General features: G+C 42.6%; 2 protein-coding genes across 5 annotated transcripts in view; both read left to right on the top strand.

The window, feature by feature from the left end:
* The window catches only part of ZC3H7A (zinc finger CCCH-type containing 7A), a 55,529-nt gene extending 52,655 nt beyond the window's left edge, over positions 1-2,874 (top strand). For both annotated transcript variants that reach the window (XM_032779652.2, XM_032779653.2), the window contains exons 22-23: positions 615-778; positions 1,955-2,874. In XM_032779652.2, the coding sequence (XP_032635543.1) occupies positions 615-778; positions 1,955-2,144 (354 nt within the window). In that variant the 3' untranslated portion in view covers positions 2,145-2,874. The remainder of the gene's footprint in view (positions 1-614; positions 779-1,954) is intronic.
* A 2,522-nt stretch (positions 2,875-5,396) lies between these two features.
* The window catches only part of TXNDC11 (thioredoxin domain containing 11), a 115,843-nt gene continuing 97,846 nt past the window's right edge, over positions 5,397-23,393 (top strand). The window contains exons 1-3 of one of the 3 annotated variants that reach the window (XM_032779647.2): positions 5,397-6,381; positions 18,096-18,312; positions 21,528-21,625. In XM_032779647.2, coding sequence (XP_032635538.2) covers positions 5,843-6,381; positions 18,096-18,312; positions 21,528-21,625 — 854 coding nt within the window. In that variant the 5' untranslated portion in view covers positions 5,397-5,842. Of the gene's footprint in view, positions 6,382-18,095; positions 18,313-21,527; positions 21,626-23,393 lie in introns of those variants that run through there. The other 2 variants (XM_032779645.2, XM_032779646.2) reach the window with 2 other exon arrangements.

The following is a 23,393-nucleotide window of genomic DNA, read 5'->3' on the forward strand; positions in this document are numbered from 1 at the left end:
TGGAAGATATTACCACATGCATCTTGTGTCTCTGAAATGCTTGTAGTTAGCTAACGTGGAGTCATGCTGTGGACTGAGCATTAGTGCTGCTCTTCAGAATCTACAGAGCCTGGGGAAGGGGTTAAAAACCTCAGATGATGACTCCATATAAACAGACTTTAAAATTTGTTGCTGTATATTAGCCTATAAGGGTATGTCTTCACTACCGGCCGGATCGGCAGGCAGCAATCAATCCAGTGGGGATTGATTTATCACGTATAGGCTAGATGCGATAAATCGATCCCCGAGTGCTCTCCCGTCAATTCCTGTACTCCAGCTCGGCGAGAGGCGCAGGCAGTCAATGGGGGAGCGGCAGCAGTCAACTCACTGCAGTGAGTAGACACCATGGTAAGTCGATCTAAGTACATCGACTTCAGCTACGTTATTCACATAGCTAAAGTTACATAACTTAGATTGATATCTCCCCCCCCCCCCCCCCCCCCCCACACACACACAGCCAGTGTAGACCAGGCCTAATTGTTTCTTTACCTAATCCAATATTAAACTGTGTTAAGGAGCAATTCTATGCATGAAATATTGATTTTTCTTAATTTTTTTTAATGTGTGTAAACCAGGTGGACTTTCACTGCTGGATGTGTGGAAAGAACTGTAATAGTGAGAAACAATGGCAAGGTCACATCTCTTCAGAAAAGCATAAGGAGAAGGTATTCCACACTGAGGATGATCAAAACTGTTGGCAGCATCGGTTTCCAACTGGATATTTTAACATTTGTGATAGGTATGTAGCATTTATATTTGAGATGTCAAAGTTGCTCACTCACAATTGTGCTATAGCAAATATAGGCGGATGCTATAGTTACTAAAGTTACCTGAGATGGTGAACGTTGATTTTTTTTGACACCCACTCTTAGTGTTTGCATTCTTGAAATCTTATGCAAAGCAAACAGTTAAATATCAATATTTTAACATGAATATCTGAGTGACCAGATATTTAGTGTATTTTAATGTGTGGTGAGTGCCAGATGTGGAGCCATGGGGAAAGGTTCAAGCCTTTTTGTGTTAGAATAAAACTTTATTTAAAGAATAGCATTGGTACAATGTTATAAATACAGTGTTATAAATATACCTCTCTATTTTCCTTAATGAATTACCTGTAGAATACAAGAAATGTATGCAGTCCCACCCACTATTCTCATATAACAAAGTATCTTGAAATTATGGGGATGTTCTTTGCAAATCAGATATTCACTTGTCACAGAAAATACTGTCACTGGAAGCTATCTGTGAAATTCAGGTATGTTCCAAAGGGCCCTCCACACCAAACTGGCCTGCTGGCTTTCTCAACACTGGCTAGTAGATTCTACTAATCTGTCTTGTATTCCAGTCTTGGAGGACAGAGCCTTTGCACACAAGCCACTTGGCCTCAGGTGGACGAGTTAACATGCTTTAAATCAGTGGAGCTAGTCTGGTTGGCTTTGGAGTCTGGAATCTAAGGGTGGAGCTCCAGAGTGCAGGCATTTTCTGTGGCAATATTAAAATCTTCATTTTATTGATAAAGAGAGAAACTAATGGTTGTCACAGACAGGGATTCTAATAATAAAATTAAAAAATTGATAGGTTAATATTTTTTTGGAAGAGGGTGTGTTTGGGCAAAGTGGAGAAATGAGGGATGGAAGGCCAGAGCTTTGGCTTCTGTCCTCCCAAAGACTCCCCCCCCCCCCCCCCCCCCCAACCTGGGTCTCAAAGACTATTAAAGAGGGTAAACTTAACTGATGCATCTTCATTTTAGAGAGAAGAAAACCTCCCTCCTAGAGAATTTGTGCTGCTTTAATAAAGATCTAATTATATGAAAAACATGGCTAGTAGAAAATATTTAAGACCTTTTTAAAATCAGATAATTCATTTGTGATACTTTTGTGAAAACTATAACACACCAATTTAATTTTTTTAACAGATATATGGCTGGTACTTGCATTGAAGGAAACAGCTGTAAATTTGCACATGGAAATGCAGAGCTTCGTGAATGGGAAGAACGAAGAGATGTTCTAAGAATGAAGCTCAGCAAAGCAAGAAAAGACCATTTGATTGCTCCAAATGATAATGACTTTGGAAAATATAGTTTTTTGTTTAAAGATTTAAACTAATACTAAAATGATGCATTCATGTTATCTTATGGAAGCATAAACCAGAAAATTTGACAGTAATCAAAAGCAGGTTTTCTGCTTATATTGGCATATATTGTTCCTCCTGAACAGCAAAATATAGTAGATGTAGGGGGATTCAGAAGACCTGTCTGTGCTCTCATGAAACAGAATGGTGAACTAATAAAATAAGATATAAAGTATTACATGCTTATTCGCCTTCTGTTGGTCAGAACATTATGAAAGAGGGGAAGGAGGAGGGAGAGGTTATAATGTATAGGAAGCCCCTCTACTGTTGGTCCTTCAGATGAAAACTTTATGGTAAAATTACAAAACACACTGGGTGTTTTGGGCTAAGAAGAAAATTATGGATGAAAATTCTTTAAATGTTTTAATGAAGAGGATTTCTTTAAAACAAAACTTTGCTATTTATCTCTATGTAGGTTGTTAAAGAAGATTTTCTTATTAAAAAGGATTTTAAGCTAAATAACCATTTAACTACAGTATATGTTGAATGGGTATTTTTTCTCTATTTGTATATTTCAATATAACTTACTGAAAAGGATCTTGGGAGAAAAATGTATTGATTTTTTTTGAAAATCAAGTACTTAAAATTCTGTTTCTTGGTCTTTGCTGTTTAAATGATGATTTTGAAAGATTACACTTGTATGTCAGTATTGTGTATTGTATGAACCAATGTTACCTGTAATAAAGATAACTTTACATAAAGCTACTTTCTGCATGTTGCTTCTGATTGACTTCTGTTTTGCATGAAACAGTTACTTGCCTATTAGAAAAGCCTTGTGAGCAACTAAACTAAACATAATTGTTTAGATTTTATCTTCAAGTTATAGCTGATTTCTTGGAATAGTTTGCTTTGGAACTGCTGTTGACAACCCAAAAAGGGCAAATGTTAGGAATAGATTTTCTACACTGTAGACTGAGTGGTCACTTGTACTGCACGTTGGGCAACACTGATTAGGTCAGAAAGTGCATTTTAAAAATAAAGCAGTAAAGCTTGCGTTAGCAGATTATTTTTGTGTCCACCCCCAGAGGAATGGGACAAAGTGCTATCAAGTTTTGTATTAGAAGCATATGGTTCCCAGCCTCTTATATTGGGGACTATCTCTCTTCCCCCTCTTTTCTTCTCCCCTCCCACCCAAGTGAATCATATTTCACAACCCACTTCAGAGATAGGCCCCATCCAGCAGTGAAAGACCAAAAGAGTTATACTTCACTCTGAAATGTCACTTCTGAACAAGGTTACCCTCTGGGTCACAACTATGAAATCTTTTCTTACTGCATTTTGTCTTTACTGCAGATCTGTCTGCCCGCTTCATTCCTGACATTCATTTGTGCTTTTCTTAATCCCACTCCCCCCAAAAAACCCACTTTCTTTTTAATTTTCTCCTTTATTGGGTCATCTGTTTCCACTGGGAAAGCTTTTAAGAATTATTTCAATGGTTTAAATGTGATTACTAGGATTCAGGCCATAGTTTAGTTCCATACATTTTACATTATGCAAAATCAGCACGTTCAAGTACTTGCACACTAAAAACAAGCCTGGATATTGATCTGTCTCTTGTGGTCCATGAAATAAAAGTACAGTGGATTCAGATGATACCTTTAAAAATAGAACATAAGCCTTTGCATGATAAATGCACTTTACTCTGTCATACAGAAATTACGATAGGGTACACCAGTAATGTAGAATATTTGGCTTGACCCTGAACTACCAGTTGTTGAAACACTAATCTTCATTACACTTGTCTTAGTTTGTTTTAATCAACTTCTAAGATTGAAATAGAACTTCTCTACTGGTCCTGTTCTTTCTATTTGGCAAACATTCCTGCCTCTTTTCTCCTTTCAGTTAACTTACTTACCACCCACATCAACAAGCTGTTCTCCTGGCACTGAATCAGTGCTTAGGGCTCTCCACCCTTTGTACTCCCTGGTGCATACTTCAGGAGGTAAGGGTAGCTTTGTTGCCTGTGTCCCAGGTTTACCTCAAGCGGGTCCTGTGGGAGAGTGCTCCCCACCCCCTCAGGTCCTCTAGGTCTGTATAGGGTCCTTGCCCTGTGAGCCCCCTTGGCCTTCCTACCCACATACCTTGATCCAGCAGGGCCATCTGCAGCTGGTTTGCATTTGAACTGTGCCAAGGGCACATCTGTGCATGCTCATGCTCCATACTCTCCATTTCCTCACCCTTGTGTCCTGCCCCGATACTAAGTAGCAGGACCTATTGCCACATATTGAGAGTGAGGAACCCTGGTGGGCCAGCTTATATTCCACCTTTGGTCCCACAGTCCACTGGGCATATTAGTTGACTACTACTTCAGGTGGCATTCTCGATACTTGTCCCTTTTGCTGTGTGAGGGAGACCCTGGCACATGTTTACTTTGAGTGCGCCAGGTTGAAGCCCCTTTTCCAGCTTGTTCTAGACCTACTGTGGCATTTTTTGCCTACACTTCTCTCCCCACCTTGTTATATATGCATACCCTATCCATTACCCACAAAGCCAGGGAACCTCCTTGTCAGTCTCCTCCTAATGATGGTCAAAGTGACTGTCTACAATACCAGGGAGAAGATGTTGGCTGAGGGGGTTTTCTGCAACTGTGGGGCCTATTTCCGATCCTCTGTTTACCCATCTGGGCAGAGTTCCTCTGGGGGGCATCTGCCAGCTCCCTTGACACCTTGGAGGAGCAGTGGGTGCTGCCCAGTGTTCTCTGCTCAGTGTCCCCTTAGAGTTTCCTACTTTTGATCCTCTGAACTTCACACTTGTCTTTTTCTGTTGTCCCCCATAATTATTTTAGAGTTCTGGGCTCAGTGAATCTTCCCGGTAGGCTGGAGAAGGGTCCTTTAGCTGTGAAACCTAATAGGACATCAATAAGCTGTTTCTTTTTATTGTAAGTTACCTTGGATAAGAGATCACATGAAACAAGGCTGTATAAACAAGACCCCTTTACTGTTCAAAGCCTCCAATCTTGCTTTAAACATAGCATGAGTTCCTTTTTTGTGGACAGCACTCAACTGAGGAAACACTTCACAGAAGGGTGTTGTTCAATTCTTTTCACTTGTCCTGGATTTATTAAACCTATAATATACTTACAAGAGTGAAACAAAGAGGACTTGAAAATTTAGCAAACATCTACTATGCTGGGACCAATACAAAAAAAGGTCTCCACTCTTCCGCATTGTTGCTCACAGAGGACTAAATAGTGGCTGTGGAAAAGGATCAGGCACCGGAGCTGGCTGAAGATTCAGATGACACTCAACTCAGCCTGTGTACCAATAGGTTTCATGCTTGGGAAGGGTTGCTTCACAACCACAGAGGTTAGACGTTTGGCTTATATTTAGAAACAATGCAAGAAAACGGGTTTGGTAGGAGTTTCATGCCGCAGCAAGGGTGCTGGAACAATTTTTGTGGCGAGGGATGCTGACAGCCATTGAACCAAACTGTAAACCCTTTATGTGATGGAAACCACTTCATGTTGGGGAGTGGTACCGCACTAGTTCCAGCACCTATGGGCTGCAGGGTCCGACCGCAACCCCTGTCCACACACCTCGCTGCTCTCCTGGAGTGTCCCTGGTGTTTTGACCATTGTTGAACAGGAAAGAGGCGTGTATCGCCCACGTCTCCTGGGCCTCGCTGGGACCCTGGGCTCTGGACAGGGCCTGGGTTCTGCGGCGACGTACTCCTCATGCAGCCCCGGCGTGCTCCTAACATCCGACCTTCCCCACCCACTTCTATTCACCGAGGAGGCCTCAGCTGGGGCCGGGGGTGGCCTGAGGCTCCCTTCTCCGCGCTCTCTCAGCGGTTCAGGCGCAGCCTCCCAGGCTCTGCGCTTGGCTGCGGGCAGGCCTCAGCCAGGCGCTTCCCGCAGCGCGGGGCCGGGCCTGCCTGCGCCTGCTGTGGGGGCCGGGGCGGGCGAGGAGACGTGGCGACGTTGGGTTCGCTTGTGTGCGGCAGCCGCCCCGCCCCAGGCGCCCCTGACAGGCCGGGGGTAGGGAGACGTGTACGAGCGCCAGCGGCCCGGCCTCGCCCGTCTGGCCTGGCCCGCCCCGCCCCGGGCTGGGAGGTGATGTCGTTATGCGGAGGCTCCGGCCACTCCGCCGCCCCTCGGCCCCGGCCCCGGCCCCGGTCCCGTGCTGCCCAGATGTCCCGGAGACCCGAGCTGGTGTGTGGAGCTGCCATCGTGCTGGGCTGCGCCCTCCTGGTCACCCTCAAAGTCACCTCCAGGTAACCGCCCTCCCCCGGACGCGGAGATTCGCAAGGGGGCTCCATAGGGCGGGCCGTGGGCTTCCGGCACTGGTGTGCACTCCGGGGTGCTATGGGCTCCCTTAGGCGCTGGCGTGCACCCCCGGACGCCTTGCTGGGAGAAGGTGGAGGTGTTGGGGGGTCCCTGGGCATTGGCAGTGGCATGCACCCCGGGGAACCTCGCCAGGAGAACCGGGGGGGTGCTGAGGGCTCCTGTGGGCACATGCACCCCACGGGGCCTTAGTATGCAGAGTTGGTAGGCTCTGAGCTGTTCTCAGGAGACTGACATATACCTCGAGGCCTTCAATGGAATATATTGGGATTTCTAAGCAGCCCCATTAGTACTGGTGTGCACCCAAAGGTATCTAATGTAGGACCTGGGTCATCCCTCAGATCTTGCACTGGAAGGACATTCGAGTTAACTGTGCTAGGACACTGACGGGCACCAGTGATTCCCTAATGCAGGGGTTGTCAAACATTTTCATAGCATGCAGCATGTCTTAATAAAGAATTGTGTTAGGAACACACACTTCCCTAAAGGGGATACTAAGAAGCTGCTTCTCTACTCTGTACAGCAACCTGGCTGCTTTAATGTCATTCTTCTGCTATCCATAGGGACTGAATGCATTCATTTAATCAAAATGAGTTTTAATAGCTCTGTCCTATAGGAACTGCTCTATGAGAACAGATCTATAATCCTTGTGGTCCAGTATCCAATCTTTGACAATGACCAGTACCCCAGGTTTCAGAGGAAGGTGTAAAAGGCCCCGTGATGTACCACAGGGGTCGGCAACCTTTCAGAAGTGATGTGCCAAGTCTTCATTTATTCATTCTAATTTAAGGTTTTGCGTGACAGTAACACATTTTAAAGTTTTTAGAAGGTCTCTTTCTGTAAGTCTATAATATATAACTAAACTATTGTTATATGCAAAGTAAATATGTTTTTTTAAATGTTTAAGAAGCTTCATTCAAAATTAAATAAAATGCAGAGTCCCCCCCTCCCCCGACCGGTGGCCAGGACCTGGGCAGTGTGACTGCCACTGAAAATCAGCTTGCGTGCTGCCTTCGGCACGCATGCCATAAGTTGCCTACTCCGATGTACCATATTATGCAACACTGCGGAGAGAAAGTTCAGTCCAAGCCTGATTAGTGCAAAGTTTATTTAACTGCTTTTGACATGTAATGGAGATTTAGATGGAATTAGTTTTGCTTCATGTTTGATCTTTGTGGTAACATATATTCCTTGTGTGTGCATGTAGCTTTCATCTTGCTGTGTATGGTTAAAATTTTGTTTGGAAGCTAAAAATGCAATCTCAGAAGAACTTACTTTGGTTTTTATTTCTTCATGTTCTATAAATATATTTGGAAGTTTTGACCTTTCCTACTATATCTATTTAAATATATAATGTAACGGCAGGGAGGTAATTTTATTATGCTGTTACCAGAAAAGAAAGTGCAAAAAAGTGTACAAATAATGTAAATGTGACTTCCATTAAAAAAATTATTTGTGTTTAAATTGATACATGGGAAGGTTGCAGCCTTTACAGTGCCAGAAACTGTAGTGTTCTATACAGAGAACAGCGCAGACAGTGGTACTGTAGAGTATTCCTTACATCTTTCCCAAGTACTTTAAATTTGACCTGGAGGTCTCAACCTGGACCTCTAATGTTGAGATGGTAGTTTTTCCATGTCTGTTTACTCTCTTGTTTCTTTTCTAAGAAGTTGCCAGCTGGTACTAACTGTGATCATGGTTTTGACGATGAAGACTTTCAGATCAATAGACAGTGGACTGAGACTTCTAACTTCTTTTTTTTCTCATAGGACAACAGTCAGTCAGATGATGACTCCTTCTGCTCACTGTCTCTGAGGGTTAAAATTGCATGGGGCTAGTATATTTCATGCCCACCACTGTTACCCTGCCTCAGTTTTTTTTTTTTTTAAATTCCCCTATTGGTAGGGCCCTATCAAATTCACAGCCATGAACAATATGTCACAGACGGTGAAATATGGCCCACCGTGAAATATGGCCCACCATGAAATCTGGTCTTTCGTGCGCTTTTACCCTATACTATACAGATTTCATGGGGGAGACCAGCATTTCTCAAATTGGGGGTTCTGACCCAAAAGGGAATTGCAGGGGGGTCACAAGGTTATTTTAGGGGGGCTGCCCTTACTTCTGCACTGCCTTCAGAGCTGGGTGACTGGAGAGTGGTGGCTGGAGAGTGGCGGTTGGTGGCCGGGTACTTAGCTGCGAAGATGGTGCCCCACCAGCCACAGCACAGAAGCAAGGGTGGCAATACCATAGCAGGCCACCCTTACTTCTTCACTGCTACCTTCAGAGCTGGTGGCTGGAGAGTGGTGGCTGGTGGCTGGAGAGTGGCAGTTGGTGGCTGGGTACTTAGCTGCGAAGATGGTGCTCCACCAGCAGCAGCAAAGAAGCAAGGGTGGCAATACCATAGCAGGCCACCCTTACTTCTTCACTGCTGCCTTCAGAGCTGGTGGCCGGAGAGTAGAGGCTGGTGGCCGGGTGCCCAGCTCTGAAGGCGGAGCCCCACCAGCAGCAGCGCATAAGTAAGGGTGGCAATGCAATAACATACCATGCCATCCTTACTTCTGCACTGCTGCTGGCGGTGGCTCTGCCTTCAGAGCTGGGTTCCCGGCCAGAAGCCGCCATTCTCCAGCAGCTCAGCTCTGATGGTAATGCTGCCAGCACTGCAGAAGTGAGCATACCAGTACTGCAACCCTCCTACAATAACTTTGTGACCCCTCACAACTCCTTTTTGGATCAGGACCCCTTCAATTACAACACTGTGAAATTTCAGATTTAAATAGCTGCAATCATGACATTTACCATTTTTAAGTTCCTATGACCATGAAATGGACCAAAATGGATCGTGAATTTGGTAGGGCCCTACCTATAGGACAGTTTCTCTAGGAAGGGTGCACAGATGCCTCTTCTGATGCTTGACATAGTGCAATGGTTCTCAGCCTTGGGTGGTCATGGTCTCAAGATAGGTCTCAAAGCTACTTTCTGGAACTACAGGTTATAAACATTTTTTCTCAGAACTTAGACTTTCAATTAAAAACAAAAATATTTGTAGCTCTCTGGCTTCAGAGAAAACCTTTGTAAATAGCTGTAGAATTTAAATTTACTGTACAGGAAGCTGGCAGTGATACCTACATTTAAGGTGTGACCTTTACCTTCTGAGAATCTTCAGACCTCCATTGTTTGCAGCAGACCTTTGATGTTAAGCAGGCAGATAGCCCTGTGGGTGCAGAAGTGCGATTTTTGTCCTTTGAAATTCTGTTAAGCTTTTGTTGAGATATAAACTCTTGCCCTGTTAGGAAGACTTTGGCAGCATGCCAAAAGAATAACTAAAAAAAATTATTCTAAGTCTGGCCCACCACACACTGTTCTGAAAACATCTGGGAATATCTGGAGCTGCTGTAGCAGGGTAGAGAGAGAGAACAAGCCAGGCTCCTCTTCTCTCCCCCTCACAACCTTAGCCCAATAGATGGCTCATGTTCCCCTCTTGGGGCCTTACAAATAGCAGGAACCTCCCACCTCCTCCAGTAGTAGAGTAGAAAGAGAGAGCCGGGTGGGCTCCCTCCAACCATTCCTGGACCCAGCACGTGGTTGGGGATGCCACATGGCACAACAGTTTCCCCCACAACCATTGATGTGAAAGGTGGAGGGAGGAGACCTCAGTTAGGCTTCCCTGGAACCAGCACCTGGACACAGCAGTCTATCCCCTTCTGCTGGTGCCTGGTATAGTATGTGGTCCTGTACAGGGCCGGCTCTAGCCATTTTGCCACCCCAAGCACAGCGGCATACCGCGGGGGGTGCTCTGCCACTCGCCGGTCCCGCGGCTCTGGTGGACCTCCCACAGGCGTGCCTGTGGATGCTCCACCGGAGCCGCGGGACCAGCGGACGCTCCGCAGGCACGCCTGCAGGAGGTCCACCGGAGCTGCCTGCCGCCCTCCTGGCGACCGGCAGAGCGCCCCCCGCGGCATGCCGCCCCAAGCACACGCTTGGCACGCTGGGACCTGGAGACGGCCCTGGTCCTGTGGCTCAAGTGGTAGCAATCTGTGGTGCAGCACTGCAGGCACACCTTTCAAATCCTCTTGCTAATGCATGGTGGGGAGATTGTCACAGTTGCACATGAACTTGTTTTTACCTTTATTCATTTAAAAAACACCCAAGTGCCTCAAACCTAGGAAATCGCAAATGAAAAACTACATTAATAGAATGTTACTTAGGCTGCAAAATTAAGCATTCAGAAGTTAGGAAATGTCAGATTTCTGGGTAATCTTGAATCTGTTCCCTTTTGTTGATGTTTTATGGTACAGTCTTTAATTATAGCTTCACATGCTATTTTTTCCACAGGACTGTGTTTCAGTCAGTGCAGCGGTTGGGTGCACGAGGATGAATTAAAGTTGCACAGACAAGTATAAATCTGGTATTTCCTAGTCTTTGAGTGCTTGACTATGCAACTTAAATAATGTTCTTTTCATGTATTTTTGTATACATGGAATATATATATGTATATACTTGCTTTAGAGAGTATGCAAGTCATGAGATGGTCAGTACTAATGTAGAAATTGTATTTTAAAATATATTGTAAAACAACTATACTGAATATGAATGCCAACTTTGGTCATATATGACAAACAAAGATTAAAAATAATGTGTTAGAACATAGTGCTGGCTTTTGTACTGAAACAGGACAAAGGATTCTTGGATATGGGGTTGTTGGAGAAAAAATGTGGGTGGTTTTACTAATTCGAATTAGTTTCTCAGTACAGCTCTGCTATGGAGGTGTTAACCACAAAAGTAGAAGTACCAGCATAGTCCTCCAATGCTGCTGCAGTGGTCATTTGGAAGTTAGGAAAAAGCAGGGTAAAAAAGAGAGTGACAGTGGTGTCAACTTTTACCTATGATTTTAAAAAAAATTCTTTAGTGCCTAGAGAGAAGGGGCTGCATTGTTCTAGGCACTGTACAACATATACTACTCTGAAGAGTTTACAGTCCAAGTTTAGCCTTGATCCTGGAAATACTGGTGTGCTTACCTTTACTGCCAGGAGTAGTTCTGTTGAACTCAATTGGAGTACACGTGGCAGTAAAGTTAATCTCGTGCGTGTTTTCAGGATTAAAGTCTAAATGTACGACTATAGATATTTTTAGGTGGATAAAATGGACTTTTAAACAAACAGTTTAAACTGATTTTTATAGGCTGATGTTTGTGTAACAGTTCATCTAATGTTCCTCCATATACCTCATGTTTATTATAAATGTATAATCTATGCTTGTTCAGGTCCAACCATTCACTTACCGCCTCACATTGGTACTAACATTTATTGTTATCCTTTTGATGCAGAAATGGTTGTTGATCCTGGCTCTCCTTTTCCCTCTATTAGTTTGGAAATGGTTAAAATTGAGAGCAAATAGAAGTTACTTTGCTATGTATTCAGAAGCCCATGAGGCGTTAGGTTAGAGAAAATCAATATAAAAGCTGCCGGACCATAACTTCTTTCACTGATTTTTTTTTTTTTTTTTTTAATTACTCATTCTCCCCTACTCTCAATTGGAGGCTGGTCAAATATTATTCCTTTGTTTGTTAGTTAAATTTAAAATTGTCTCACAGTTTAAAACCTTTCCTGCACCCCATTTGAAGAGAGAAATCTTATCAGTTAATATGTTTCATAGTAAAGCATCTTCTATTTAGATTCTTATTTGTGGCCATTAATCTGAATTTTGTAAAGTTCTTGTTTAAAATTCCAAAACTTTTGGAATTCTAAAGCCTAAAACTTTCTTTTAAATAAAAATTTAGGATTCCCATAACTTTAGAATATTTTACTGAGGATTATTACTAAATGTTGAACTCCAATAATGTGTACAAATGAGTGAAGAGCCACAGTCCTGCACAGAAAATTTAGGATCTGTTTCGTAAAAGCAAGCAGAACCATTCATACACTTTTGACAAATCAAAGTGAGTGTAGTCTTGAAGTGCTAAAAAAAATCAACATTTTTGCAGAGCAGTTGTGATCATGAAAAGAGTTTTTTATGCATGTTAGTGTGTTGAGGGCAAAATAATTTTATTCTAGGGTTACTAAAATTGTGGCCTGGAGAAACAAAGAACAGCTAGACTTAATTACTAATAATTGTTTTTCATTATGATATTAGATGTGCATCCCTCCCCAGGCTCTTACTGTAGATTAGGGGATACCATGACTTAGGCAAGAAAGACAGCTTTACAGACCAGATTCTGATCTCATTTATACCAGTGTAAATCTGTAGTAACTCAATACATTTATTTGCATTTAAGCCAATGTAAAAGAGAGAGAATCTGACCCTGAGAATTCTTACAGTACAGTAAGAATCTAGGCCACAATCTTGCAAATACTTACAAACGTGCTTCATTTTATGGCCATGAACAGTCTGGGAATGCACAGTAGTAAAGTTGAGCATATGCAGTTTTTGCAGGATCTGGATGCTATATGTGATAGCATTAATAACTACTGTCAAGAAACTATTTATTCTATCAGAAAAACAACAACCTAAAACAATGTGTTCAGTTCCACTGCTATCTCTTTTGTTATTTCTCTCTTGTGGAGAGTTTCTAATAAGAGATTGCATCTCCTACCTGAGTGAGATCAGCTTGCTGTAGAATCATAGAATATCAGAATTAGAAGGGATCTCAGGTGGTCATCTAGTGCAACCCCCTGCTCAAAGCTGGACCAATCCCCAGACAAATTTTTACCTCAGTTCCCTAAATGGCCCCCTCAAGGATTGAACTCACAACCCTGGGTTTAGCAGGCCAATGCTCAAATCACTGAGCTATCCCTCCCCCCTGTTGGGAACATTCTTTTCTAGGAAAGCTAAAGCAGAAGTTAATATACCCACAAAATAATAGGAGCACTATGTGTATTTATCACAGATAATCCTGACTGTGTTGATGGAAAAGAAATACTGTTTAAAACAGGGGTGAAAGTAACTTAAAGGACTTACCAGTACGCCGGATTCCTGAGTGGGAGCGGGACCTCAACCGGAAGAGATGGGGCCTTTCAAGATCTAAAGCCCTGGGGCTCTGGCTGGAAGCCCCAGGGCCTTTAAATCACCCTGGAGCTACCAACTACAGAGGCGGCTGGGAGCCCTGGGGCTCAGGGGAAAATTAAAGAGCACGGGGCTCCGGCCGCCACGGAGCTTTGGGCCCTTTAAATCACCGCGGGAGCCCTGCTGCCACTACCTTGGGGCGGCAGGGCTCAGGCAGGGATTTCAAGGGCCCGGTGCTCCTGCCACAGCGGGGAGTCCCGGGCCCTTTAAATCGCCTCCAGAGCCCTGCTACTTCTGGGGTAGTGGCAGCAGGGCTCCTGCGGGGATTTAAAGGGCCCAGAGTTCTGGCCGCTGCTGGGAGCCTGGGCCCTTTAAATTCCCGCTGGAGCCCAGCTGCAGGGTCCCCGGGGCTCGAACTAGCTTACTTTCACCTCTGGTTTAAAGGTAGGTGAATCCTGTTTATTTTATCACAGATCAACTAGATCAGTTTATAACAGACAATGGTAAATACTATGAAATTCAGTAACTGAAAGGAGAGCTTTTATTCAATCATTGAAAACAAGCCACTTTAATTTAAAATCTCTTTTGAACCCTCACTTCATTTAATGAGTGATCTGTTACAGGTAGTTAATTAAAATTGAGAACAGATCCTCAGTTATAAATCAGCATAGCTCTATTGAAGTCAGTAGAACTATGCTGATTTACATCAACTGAAGACCCAGTCCAAGGATCTTAAATTAAAAGGTTTAGCTTGGTCAGCAATACCAAGACCATGGTGTTCAGGTTTTCAGAGTTTAACAGAAGAAGCTATTAATAAACGTCAAGATCCCACAATATGTCAATACTGAAGTAAAATAAATTTCAGTAATAAAGTTAACCTAAGCCTTGTCAGTGTTTATGCAACACTGCGTGCATCAACTGAAACTTTAGGGTTGGTGATGGAATCTTGCAGGGTTTAATTTTTCTTCCCAGCTTTTGGGTTCTTGCTGTTCCTTGCTGTGGGCTGCAGGTATCTATTGGGTTTTCCAGGAAGTGCTAAAGGATCCTCCCCCAGCCTAAGGGGAGGACCCACAGGACCACAGAAGCCCACTGATTACGGGGGACAACTAATAAAAGAACAGGGACGGGAGTGTGGTCAGAGGGTCATAAGAAGGGAGCCTGACGGGGACACCGAGCAGAGAACCCCGGACAGTGCCCACTGCTCCTTGAAGGCGTCAAGGGAGCCAGTGGACGCCGCCAAGAGGAACTCCGCCCGGATACATGAACGGACCAGGGACCGGAAACAAGCCCCACAGTCACCGGAGTCTCCATCGGCCAACCTCCTCTCCCTGGTCATGTAGATGGCTTGTTTAGCCAGGGCGAGGAGGAGGTTGACCAGGAGGTCCCGGGACTTCGTGGGGCCACGGATAGCACTGCTGCTTTTGCTCTGAGCATCTCTCATTCTGTAATGCGTTTCTCTCTTTTTTCACTGTGTGTGTTTAGTCCTCTGGTGTGGAGTTAGCGTCTGTGTTGTAAATTGCAACGGATGTGAAGGCAATTTTTAACCACTTTCTCAAAGTTCAATTGCTCAAAGTTAACACATCTCTTAAGAGATGTTAATCACTTCTTTACTGGTTTATCACTTTATGTGCTGGACTCAGTCGCTTCATCAGTTCATGTCAACATTTGTAATGCTGTGTCTTGATAAAAATAGCTTTTAAGATCTCTTTGAATACCTAACATTTGTCTTCAGTCCATTTTCTGAATGTCAGTTTAGTTCCAAAAATATTTGGGTACTTGAAGGGCTTTTTTGAATGAGTATAAGCATGTAGGTATAGAATCACAGCTGGTTTAAATCAGCATTATTGAGTTATTGTTAGTGTAGTATTAAAATAGTCTCTCCAAAATGTGGCTTCTTACATGAAACCATTTTTCAGGACTGTTTTTGCATCTTCTAAGTATGGTGAGTTAGTTGCATTAGAACAGTAATTAATTCCCATGTTAATATAAATATTTGTGTATTCAAGCAGCTTCTGAAGTTTTCAATAACAAAAACTCTAAGGAGATGTAACATAAAATTTTTGGTACTGAGTTTTTAGCTAGAGTATGTCATTTTCTACTTTATAATTCCTTAATACTGTTTTAATGAGGAATGTGTGTTTTTAGAAATGAGACACTTGCAATCAAAAGAATAGCTTACAAATCATCAAGGATAACACAAAGTAGTATAAGTATTACGGGATAAATAGAAAAGGTTTTCCGCTTTAGTTAAAGGTATGAGCTGACAGTAAACTCTAGCGTGCTTTTTCTTATCTTTAATATTCTGCTTGTGTGTTTCTTTTTTTTAATTCGCATAAAAGTAAGGTTTTACAGATTAGTCAATGCTCAATATAAACTTTATTCTAGAATAAATCCCAAGTAAGAGAAAGTATAATGTACATTTTAAATAGAGATTTGTCAATATAAGAGGAAGGGATGAGAGAGCCCAGTTATGTGATTAGATTGCTTGGTTGTTTGCTTGAGAGCTGTTTGCTGTGTATTTTTACTCCATTTAAAATGCTATTGTGGGTCAAACCAAGTTCTCTTTAAGAAACTAAATTTGTCCGAATGGCTGTTATTTTCTTTAAATAAGATTTGTGCCCAAACAGTGACGTGTTGACAGTACCTTCACATTTAAAAGGAGATGTCTGTTTTGCCCTGTATGAATTTTGGCCTCTTTAATTGTCATGGTATAATTCCCCACTCTGAACCTTAGCGTCCAAAAAATGGGGTACCAGCATGAATTCCTCTAAGCTCAATTACCAGCTTAGAACCTGTAGTGCTGCCACCAACCAGGAATTCAAGTGCCTGGTACACTCTGGTCCCCCCAAAACCTTGCCAGGGGACCCCCAAGACCCAGACCCTCTGGATCTTAACACAAGGAAAGAAAACCCTTTCCCCCACTGTTGCCTCTCCCAGGCTTCCCCTCCCTGGGTTACCCGGGAAGATCACTGTGATTCAAACTCCTTGGATCTAAAAACAGAGAGGAAAATTCACCTTCCTCCCTCCTTCTCTCTCCCCCTCCCAGACTCTACCTGAGAGAGAAAGTAATCCTAACACAGAGAGAAAATTAACCTTTCTATCCCCCTTCCCTCCTTTCTCCCCACCAATTCCCTGGTGGATCCAGACCCAGTCCCCTGGAGTGTCACCAGAATAAAAAAAACAATCGGGTTCTTAAACAAGAAAAGCTTTTAATTAAAGAGAGAAAAACAGTAAAAATTATCTTTGTAAATTTAAGATGGATTAGGTACAGGGTTTTTCAGCTATAGACACTGGGAATACCAGCCTAAGTATACAAGTACAAATTAAAATCCTTTCAGCAAAATACAAATTTGAACTCCTTCCAGCCAAATACACAATTAAATTCCTTCCAGCCAAATGCATATTTGCAAATAAAGAAAACAAACATAAGCCTAACTCGCCTTATTTACCCAGTACTTACTATTTTATACTTATAACAGCCTGTATCGGAGAGATTGGAGAGAAATCTGGTTGCACATCCAGTCACTCTCAGAACCCAGAGAGAACAACAACCAAAAACTAACAGCACACACAAAAACTTCCCTCCCTCAAGATTTGAAAGTATCCTGTCCACTGATTGGTCCTCTGGTCAAGTGACAGCTAGGCTTACTGAACTTGTTAACCCTTTACAGTCAAAAAAGATATAAAGTACTTCTGTTTTATTAACTCCTACTATCTGTTTATAACATTAATGATTAGTTCTGAGTTTGCAGTGAAATAAGCTATAGCAGACATTTTACAAAATACAAAGTTGTAATAAGTAAAACGTATTAATTACTCTTTCATAATACAATATAGAATAAAGAAATACTGAACACTTAGAAGACTAGCTAACTGTAATATTTTTACAGACATAGCTTTTATTTTACATCGCTAAACTTTGACTAGTGTTTGTTCTCTTATCACCTAAGGTAGAAGAGTTAAAACAGGAGGAGGCCAGGGAAGAATTCCAAATAAACCTCTTATGCTGGTTATTTCTCATGCTAAAGAGAGATACTATTCCTCCTTTGATAATTTAAGGGTTTGTGTCTATTAGGATTCTTTCTGTGCTATATTGGTTTCATAATTTGATTATTGATGTTGTTTGTATAATAATTTGGTCAGGTAAGTTATTAATACCAGTTTATACTGTTGTCAGTTCCGTGATGAATTCATCTGATCTCCATTATGACCTCAATTTGATTATTGCATTGTTTAGTGTCTTAGGGAAGTATAACAAATTAATTAGCTTTATATTTGCTTGTTTAATTTCTCAAAAAATTCATAAAAAGTAACCAAATTTTCTCCCAAGTGGCTGTGAGGTCCGAACAACCTATAAGGATATGAGGCCCACTGACACACTCCTGAATTAAGCTCCGTTACCACTACAATATAATGCACAAGAATATGTCTGATAGAGTTTATTTCGTAAAGCCTATGTTTTATGACATGTCATAGAACTAAACCAGGTAATATAAATTTTTGTCATTTGCATCAATTCTGAAGATTTTTGTCATTACATAACCTTTGCTAGGCTTCAGTAAACAAGTGTTTTGGAATGTTTACATATTTTTTTTTGCTGCTGTATTATGTTGTCTAAGTACTTTCTTTTTCTTTCCCTTAGTCGAGCAAAAGATGTAACAATGGCAGCGAAAGTTCCAGTTAATTTCTTCTCCTCAAAATCTCAAGTCCTTGATCTTTTTCGGGGGCAACTGGACTATGCAGATTACATTCGCCAAGATTCTGAAGTTGTACTGTATTTTTTCTATGCCCCATGGTGTGGACAGTCCATTGCAGCAAGGAAAGAAATTGAACAAGTGGCAAGCAGATTGGCAGACCAGGTAATTCCAGTAAAGATGTTAATTAAAAAATGGCTTAGTTGGCCTTCACTCATTTCCAAACACTGCCTTTCTCTGATCATCTCATGGGAAGTCAGTGGGACCTGGATGCTTATGTTTAGCCTGTCCTCTTAATTTTTAAACTAAATGCAGAAAAGCCCTGGTCCCCATTCTCTCACATATGTGGTGTTCTCATTTCTAGGAGGAGAACTGTGTGAATTTCAAAAAGTAGAATTTTCTCATTATTCCTGAAAGGGGCTGGGGTTGCCTTTGTGCAGAAGTGGCAGCTCCTAACCTCCCAAACGCTTGAATCCTATGGGATCCACAGGCGGGATAGGCATCCATATAGAGGTCCCTCTATCTTCACAGTGCCGCCCAGCTTCTGGACACTTCATGTCTACAGCTGTCCTAAAACTCCTATCAGTGGGTTTCATGCCACAGTATGGGAAATGAGTGCAATTTACTACAGACTTAGGGCTTTGTCTACGCCAGCACTTTTGTTGGCAAAACTTTTGTTGGGATGTGAAAAAAACACCCCACTGACCGACATGAGTTTCGCCAACAAAAACGCCAGTGTGGCTAGTGTTATGTTGGTGGGAGACACTCTCTCGCAGACATAGCTACCGCCACTCGTTGTGGGTGGTTTAATTATGCCGGCAGGAGCGCTCTCTCCCGTCAGCATAGATTGACTACACAGAAGAGCTTACAGCAGCACTGCTGAAGTGGTACAGCTGTGTTGCTGTAAGGCCTGTAGTGTAGAACTGGTAACTTTGGGCTCACATGCGCCTTAATTTTGTGGGGAAGGGTAAGAGAGTGCTCTAGACTTTTTCTGAAGGGTTTTAATCGTGCATGTGACTGAAACAATCTCCCAAGTGCATATTTTTCTAGAGGCAACCTCTTTGCCTTCAAGATGGTGGAGAGATAGTGTGGTTCTCCTATCCCCTAGAGAAGTCACAAAGGAGGTTTCATTATGAGGAAGGGATTTTGGACATTTGTTTAATCTTTCAGCATACTAAGCCTTGAAAATTTGAGCTCCAAGATGTGAATTTTTCCTGAAATGAATATCATATGAAAAGAAAGAAGTGGTTTAAAATGGAACTTTGTTTAACCTTAACTGTAGTGAACAGAACCAGGTAAACACGATGAGGGCCCGGTCAGCTTGACTGAAAACCAATCAGTGATTGTGTTGGTTGTCTGCAAAGCACCTTTTAATATGTACTAACGTCTTCTTCTGTATGCTTCCCTTCCAGTTGAGTGCTGTTTCTTCTTCTTTTTTTTTTTTAAGTTTAATTACTACCTTTCTACTCTGCTCAGAATGGTCTAGAAATGAGTCACCATTTCTAAATTAACTTAAACTGAAAACAATATCAATACCTAAAATCCAGTTCCTTCTTGCTTTGGATCATTCCCTTTCTGCCTTTCCAAACACCAAGAAATAGGTTTTTTTAAAAGAGTATATTTCACCTTCAATTGGTGTGCCTCTGAATCAGGCAGGTTGTTTGACCAGTTATAGAAGTAAAAAACTAGCGCACAGCATTTTTCAGAAAAGAAACAGGAAATCACATACCACATCTGTTTTGGATTTTGGTAATTATGTTTGAAATTTTTATTTGAAACAGTTAATTATTATTATTAATCATATTTATTGCAGTAGTGCTTAAAGACCAATCAAGAATGGCATAACGTACAAACATAGTGAACAGTCTTTGCCCTGAAGAGCTTACAATCTAACTCAGTGGTCCCCAACATGGTGCCTGCGGGCACCATGGCGCCCGCCTAGTGCTCAGCAGGGGAAAGAAGCCGCGACCCTGTGGTTGCTGGGGACAAAGAACTCCAGGGCTTCTCTGTCCCCAGCAAGCACGGGGCTGTGGCTTCTTCTGGCCCCGCGTCTGCCAGGGACAGAGAACTCCAGGGCTGTGGGCTCAGGAGCTCTCTGTCCCTGGCAGGTGGAGAAAAGCTGCAGCCCCAGGCCTGCCAGGAACAGAGAACTCCAGGGCTGCAGGTACCGGTGCTCTCTGTCCCCAGCAGGCACGGGGCCGCGGCTTAGCCAGAGAGAAGCTACGGCCCCACGCCTGCCAGGGACAGAGAACTCCAGGGCTACGGGCACCGGTGCTCTCTGTCCCTGGCAGGCGCGGGGCCGCAGCTTCTCTCTGGCTTCAAGAAGAGAAGCCGCGGCCCCGTGCCTGCCAGGCCCAGAGAACTCTGATGCTGCAGAGAAGCTGCGGCCTTGTGCCTGCCAGGCACAGAGAGCTCTGGGACTTCAGAGAAGCCACGGCCCCACGCCTCCCGGGCACAGAGCACTCCAGGGCTGCAGGCACTGGTGTTCTCTTTCCCTGACAGGCGCGGGACCTGCCTAGTGCCCAGCAGGGGGGAGATGCCAGGGCCCCCCGCCTGCTGGGAACAGAGTACTCCGGGGTTGCAGGCTGTATAGCTTCTCTCAGGCTTCTCGCTTCACTGCCCACAACTGCCGCCAAAAAAACCCCAAAACCAAAACCGCTCCGTCTCTGCAGAATGGACCGAATGCTGCCCCATAGCATGTGCTGACACAGGCACCTGCTTGCTCTACTGGTGCCTGGAGTCGACCCTGTATGTGAGTATTCTTCCTGCACTGATACTGCTGTTTTCTTGTGCTTTGCAATTTATTATTTTTTTAACATTTTACTCCAGAATGAGTGGTTCAAATGAGAGACAACGTACGTATTATTTCAACCCAGAGCGGGAAGAATATTAAATATGATGTTTTTCGTATTATTTAATGTACAAATACAAAATAAGCCTTGAAAAATTGTTGGCACTCGCCACACTCTTCTGAAAACATGAATGTGCTACTGGCCACAAAAAGGTTGGGGACCACTGATCTAACTAGACAAGACAAAGACAGAGTGGGAGAAGGGGTATAATAAGAGTCAACATATGATGGCAGCAAATGTTATGTCAGTTTCTTGATTTTTGTTTTTTATTTTTTATTTTATTTTTGTGTGTGTATGGATTTAGTTAGGAGAAGATAAGATAAATGGAAAGAAAAGTGAAGAGAGCGGGGACATAGCAGGGAAAGGTGGAGGGGAATAGAAAAGAGGGAAGAGGGGCAGTTGTGGGGTGAACCTGAGATGAAGAGATTTTGGAGGGCAGGGGAGAAAGAGGGTTGTAGCAAACAGCTATTCGGCACAGGGTAGAGAAAGTCATGGTGATGTGTTTTGTACCTTTGGTCTGTTCTGCAGGTGCTGTTTGTGGCAGTTAACTGTTGGTGGAACCAGGGGAAATGCAGGAAACAGAAACATTTCTTTTATTTTCCTGTGATATATTTGTACCATCGGAGGTAAGAGTTTCACAAATGTGATTTATCTGCATTTAGATTGCTGGTAGACAGAACATCATGGAAATATCAAGAATACAGTTTGTAATACAAGGGCTGCGGGATGAAGTTCATCCCTGTGCAGAGGCCCAGTAGAAAACCTGTGAACTATTTACACCCCCATAGGCCCTGAATGGGATTTAAGTGACTCAGAGGCCTTGTGCTGCCCTTTGTACGGGGCAGAATTTCACCTCTTGTGAATAGTCACTTAGCCTGTCCATTGTTTTGTCCTTAGGCAAAATTCTCATTGACTTCAATGGAAGTTTGCCTCAATTGAGGATTCAAGAATTTGGACCTATATTATTTGTTTTATTTTTAATATTTCCTGCTTGCTTTGGGGGTGGGTAGCATCATTTGGTCTCAAGTCAGGAAAGCACTCTTATTGGGGACAGCTCTTATGTGCTTAAGTCCCACTGAAGTCAGTGGGATTTAAGCATGTACTTAAAATTAAGCAGATGCTTAGGTCTTTTTCTGAATTGGGGCCTCTACCAATGTTAAGTGGTGAAAGTTTGGCATCCCTATTGTCCCTTTACATCTTTTCTTTTGTTGATTTTTGTCTGAACTTGAAAATAAGGCACTGAGCATATAGCCTTACACTAGTCTCAGTGGAGGAAGGTGCTGTGCAGACTCCCACATACATTTCTACCTGTGCACTAGTCCTGCACTGTGGCTCCCTGTCTTTTCCAGTCCTGCATTTCTCCCTTGAGTAGTCAGCTAATCATGTAAACTGTGCGACATTGTTTTATTTGCACATGTTTAGAAATGCTTCAATTCTCCACTCTTTTTTTTGTAGATGAGAGGAGAATGCTGAAATTTGCTGTCAGCTGAAATGCAGGGCTTGTCTACATACACAGGTTGCACTGATATAACTTAAAACAGTGTAAGAACTGATTTAGTTAAATCAGTGCAAATTCTGAAGTTGACACACATCACTGATTTATCTCAAGTCTGTAAATTTATCAGTATAAACTAAATCAATATAAGCCAAGTTTAAATTGATATGAGGGTCCACGTAGAAAGTTGCACCAAAATAATGAAAGTTTTCAATTACAACTGATTTACTTATTTCAGTTTAAGCAGCAGAGAATCCTGTGGCACCTTATAGACTAACAGACGTTTTGGAGCGTGAGCTTTCAGTTTGTATTTACCAGCCCTCAGATAGTTACATGTTAAGCTCTAAAGCATATTTTTCCACCAGGATGATTTTGGATTAGTGTGGTCTTTGTGCTTAGGAGGGTGCTAAATTAATTAATGTAGCAGATTTTTGCGTAGACTCTTCATTTTATGTATAAATACGTGTTTAAAAATAAAATTCCCAAACAAACAACAAACACCACTCTACAGGTCATTATAAACTAGTGTGCTTGAATTGCTTATGCTGTGTAGATGGACTCCTCTACCTCTCCCAAGGTGTTGAACTTCTAAAATTGTATATTGTGCATGCAGAGTAATATTTTTCCATCAATTTTTCTGACCTATGCATTACATAATAATGTTCCCGTGTGTTGATATAATGCATGTTGCTAGCAATCCAAAGAGCTGTAATAATACCAGTTGGCATGATCCAGTGGAATGCCTCTGAACCAGTGTGATCTTTATGAATACATGGTATCTTTTAATGCAGAGTAATATTTTTCTTATAATGTCATATATATTACATATAAATATGTGCAAAACTACATCAAGGTTCTAAGTGACTCCCACAGAGGGAATGCAAATGAGAAAGTTAAGA

Source organism: Chelonoidis abingdonii, chromosome 9 (genome assembly GCF_003597395.2).
Source record: "Chelonoidis abingdonii isolate Lonesome George chromosome 9, CheloAbing_2.0, whole genome shotgun sequence".
Classification (NCBI taxonomy): domain Eukaryota; kingdom Metazoa; phylum Chordata; order Testudines; family Testudinidae; genus Chelonoidis; species Chelonoidis abingdonii.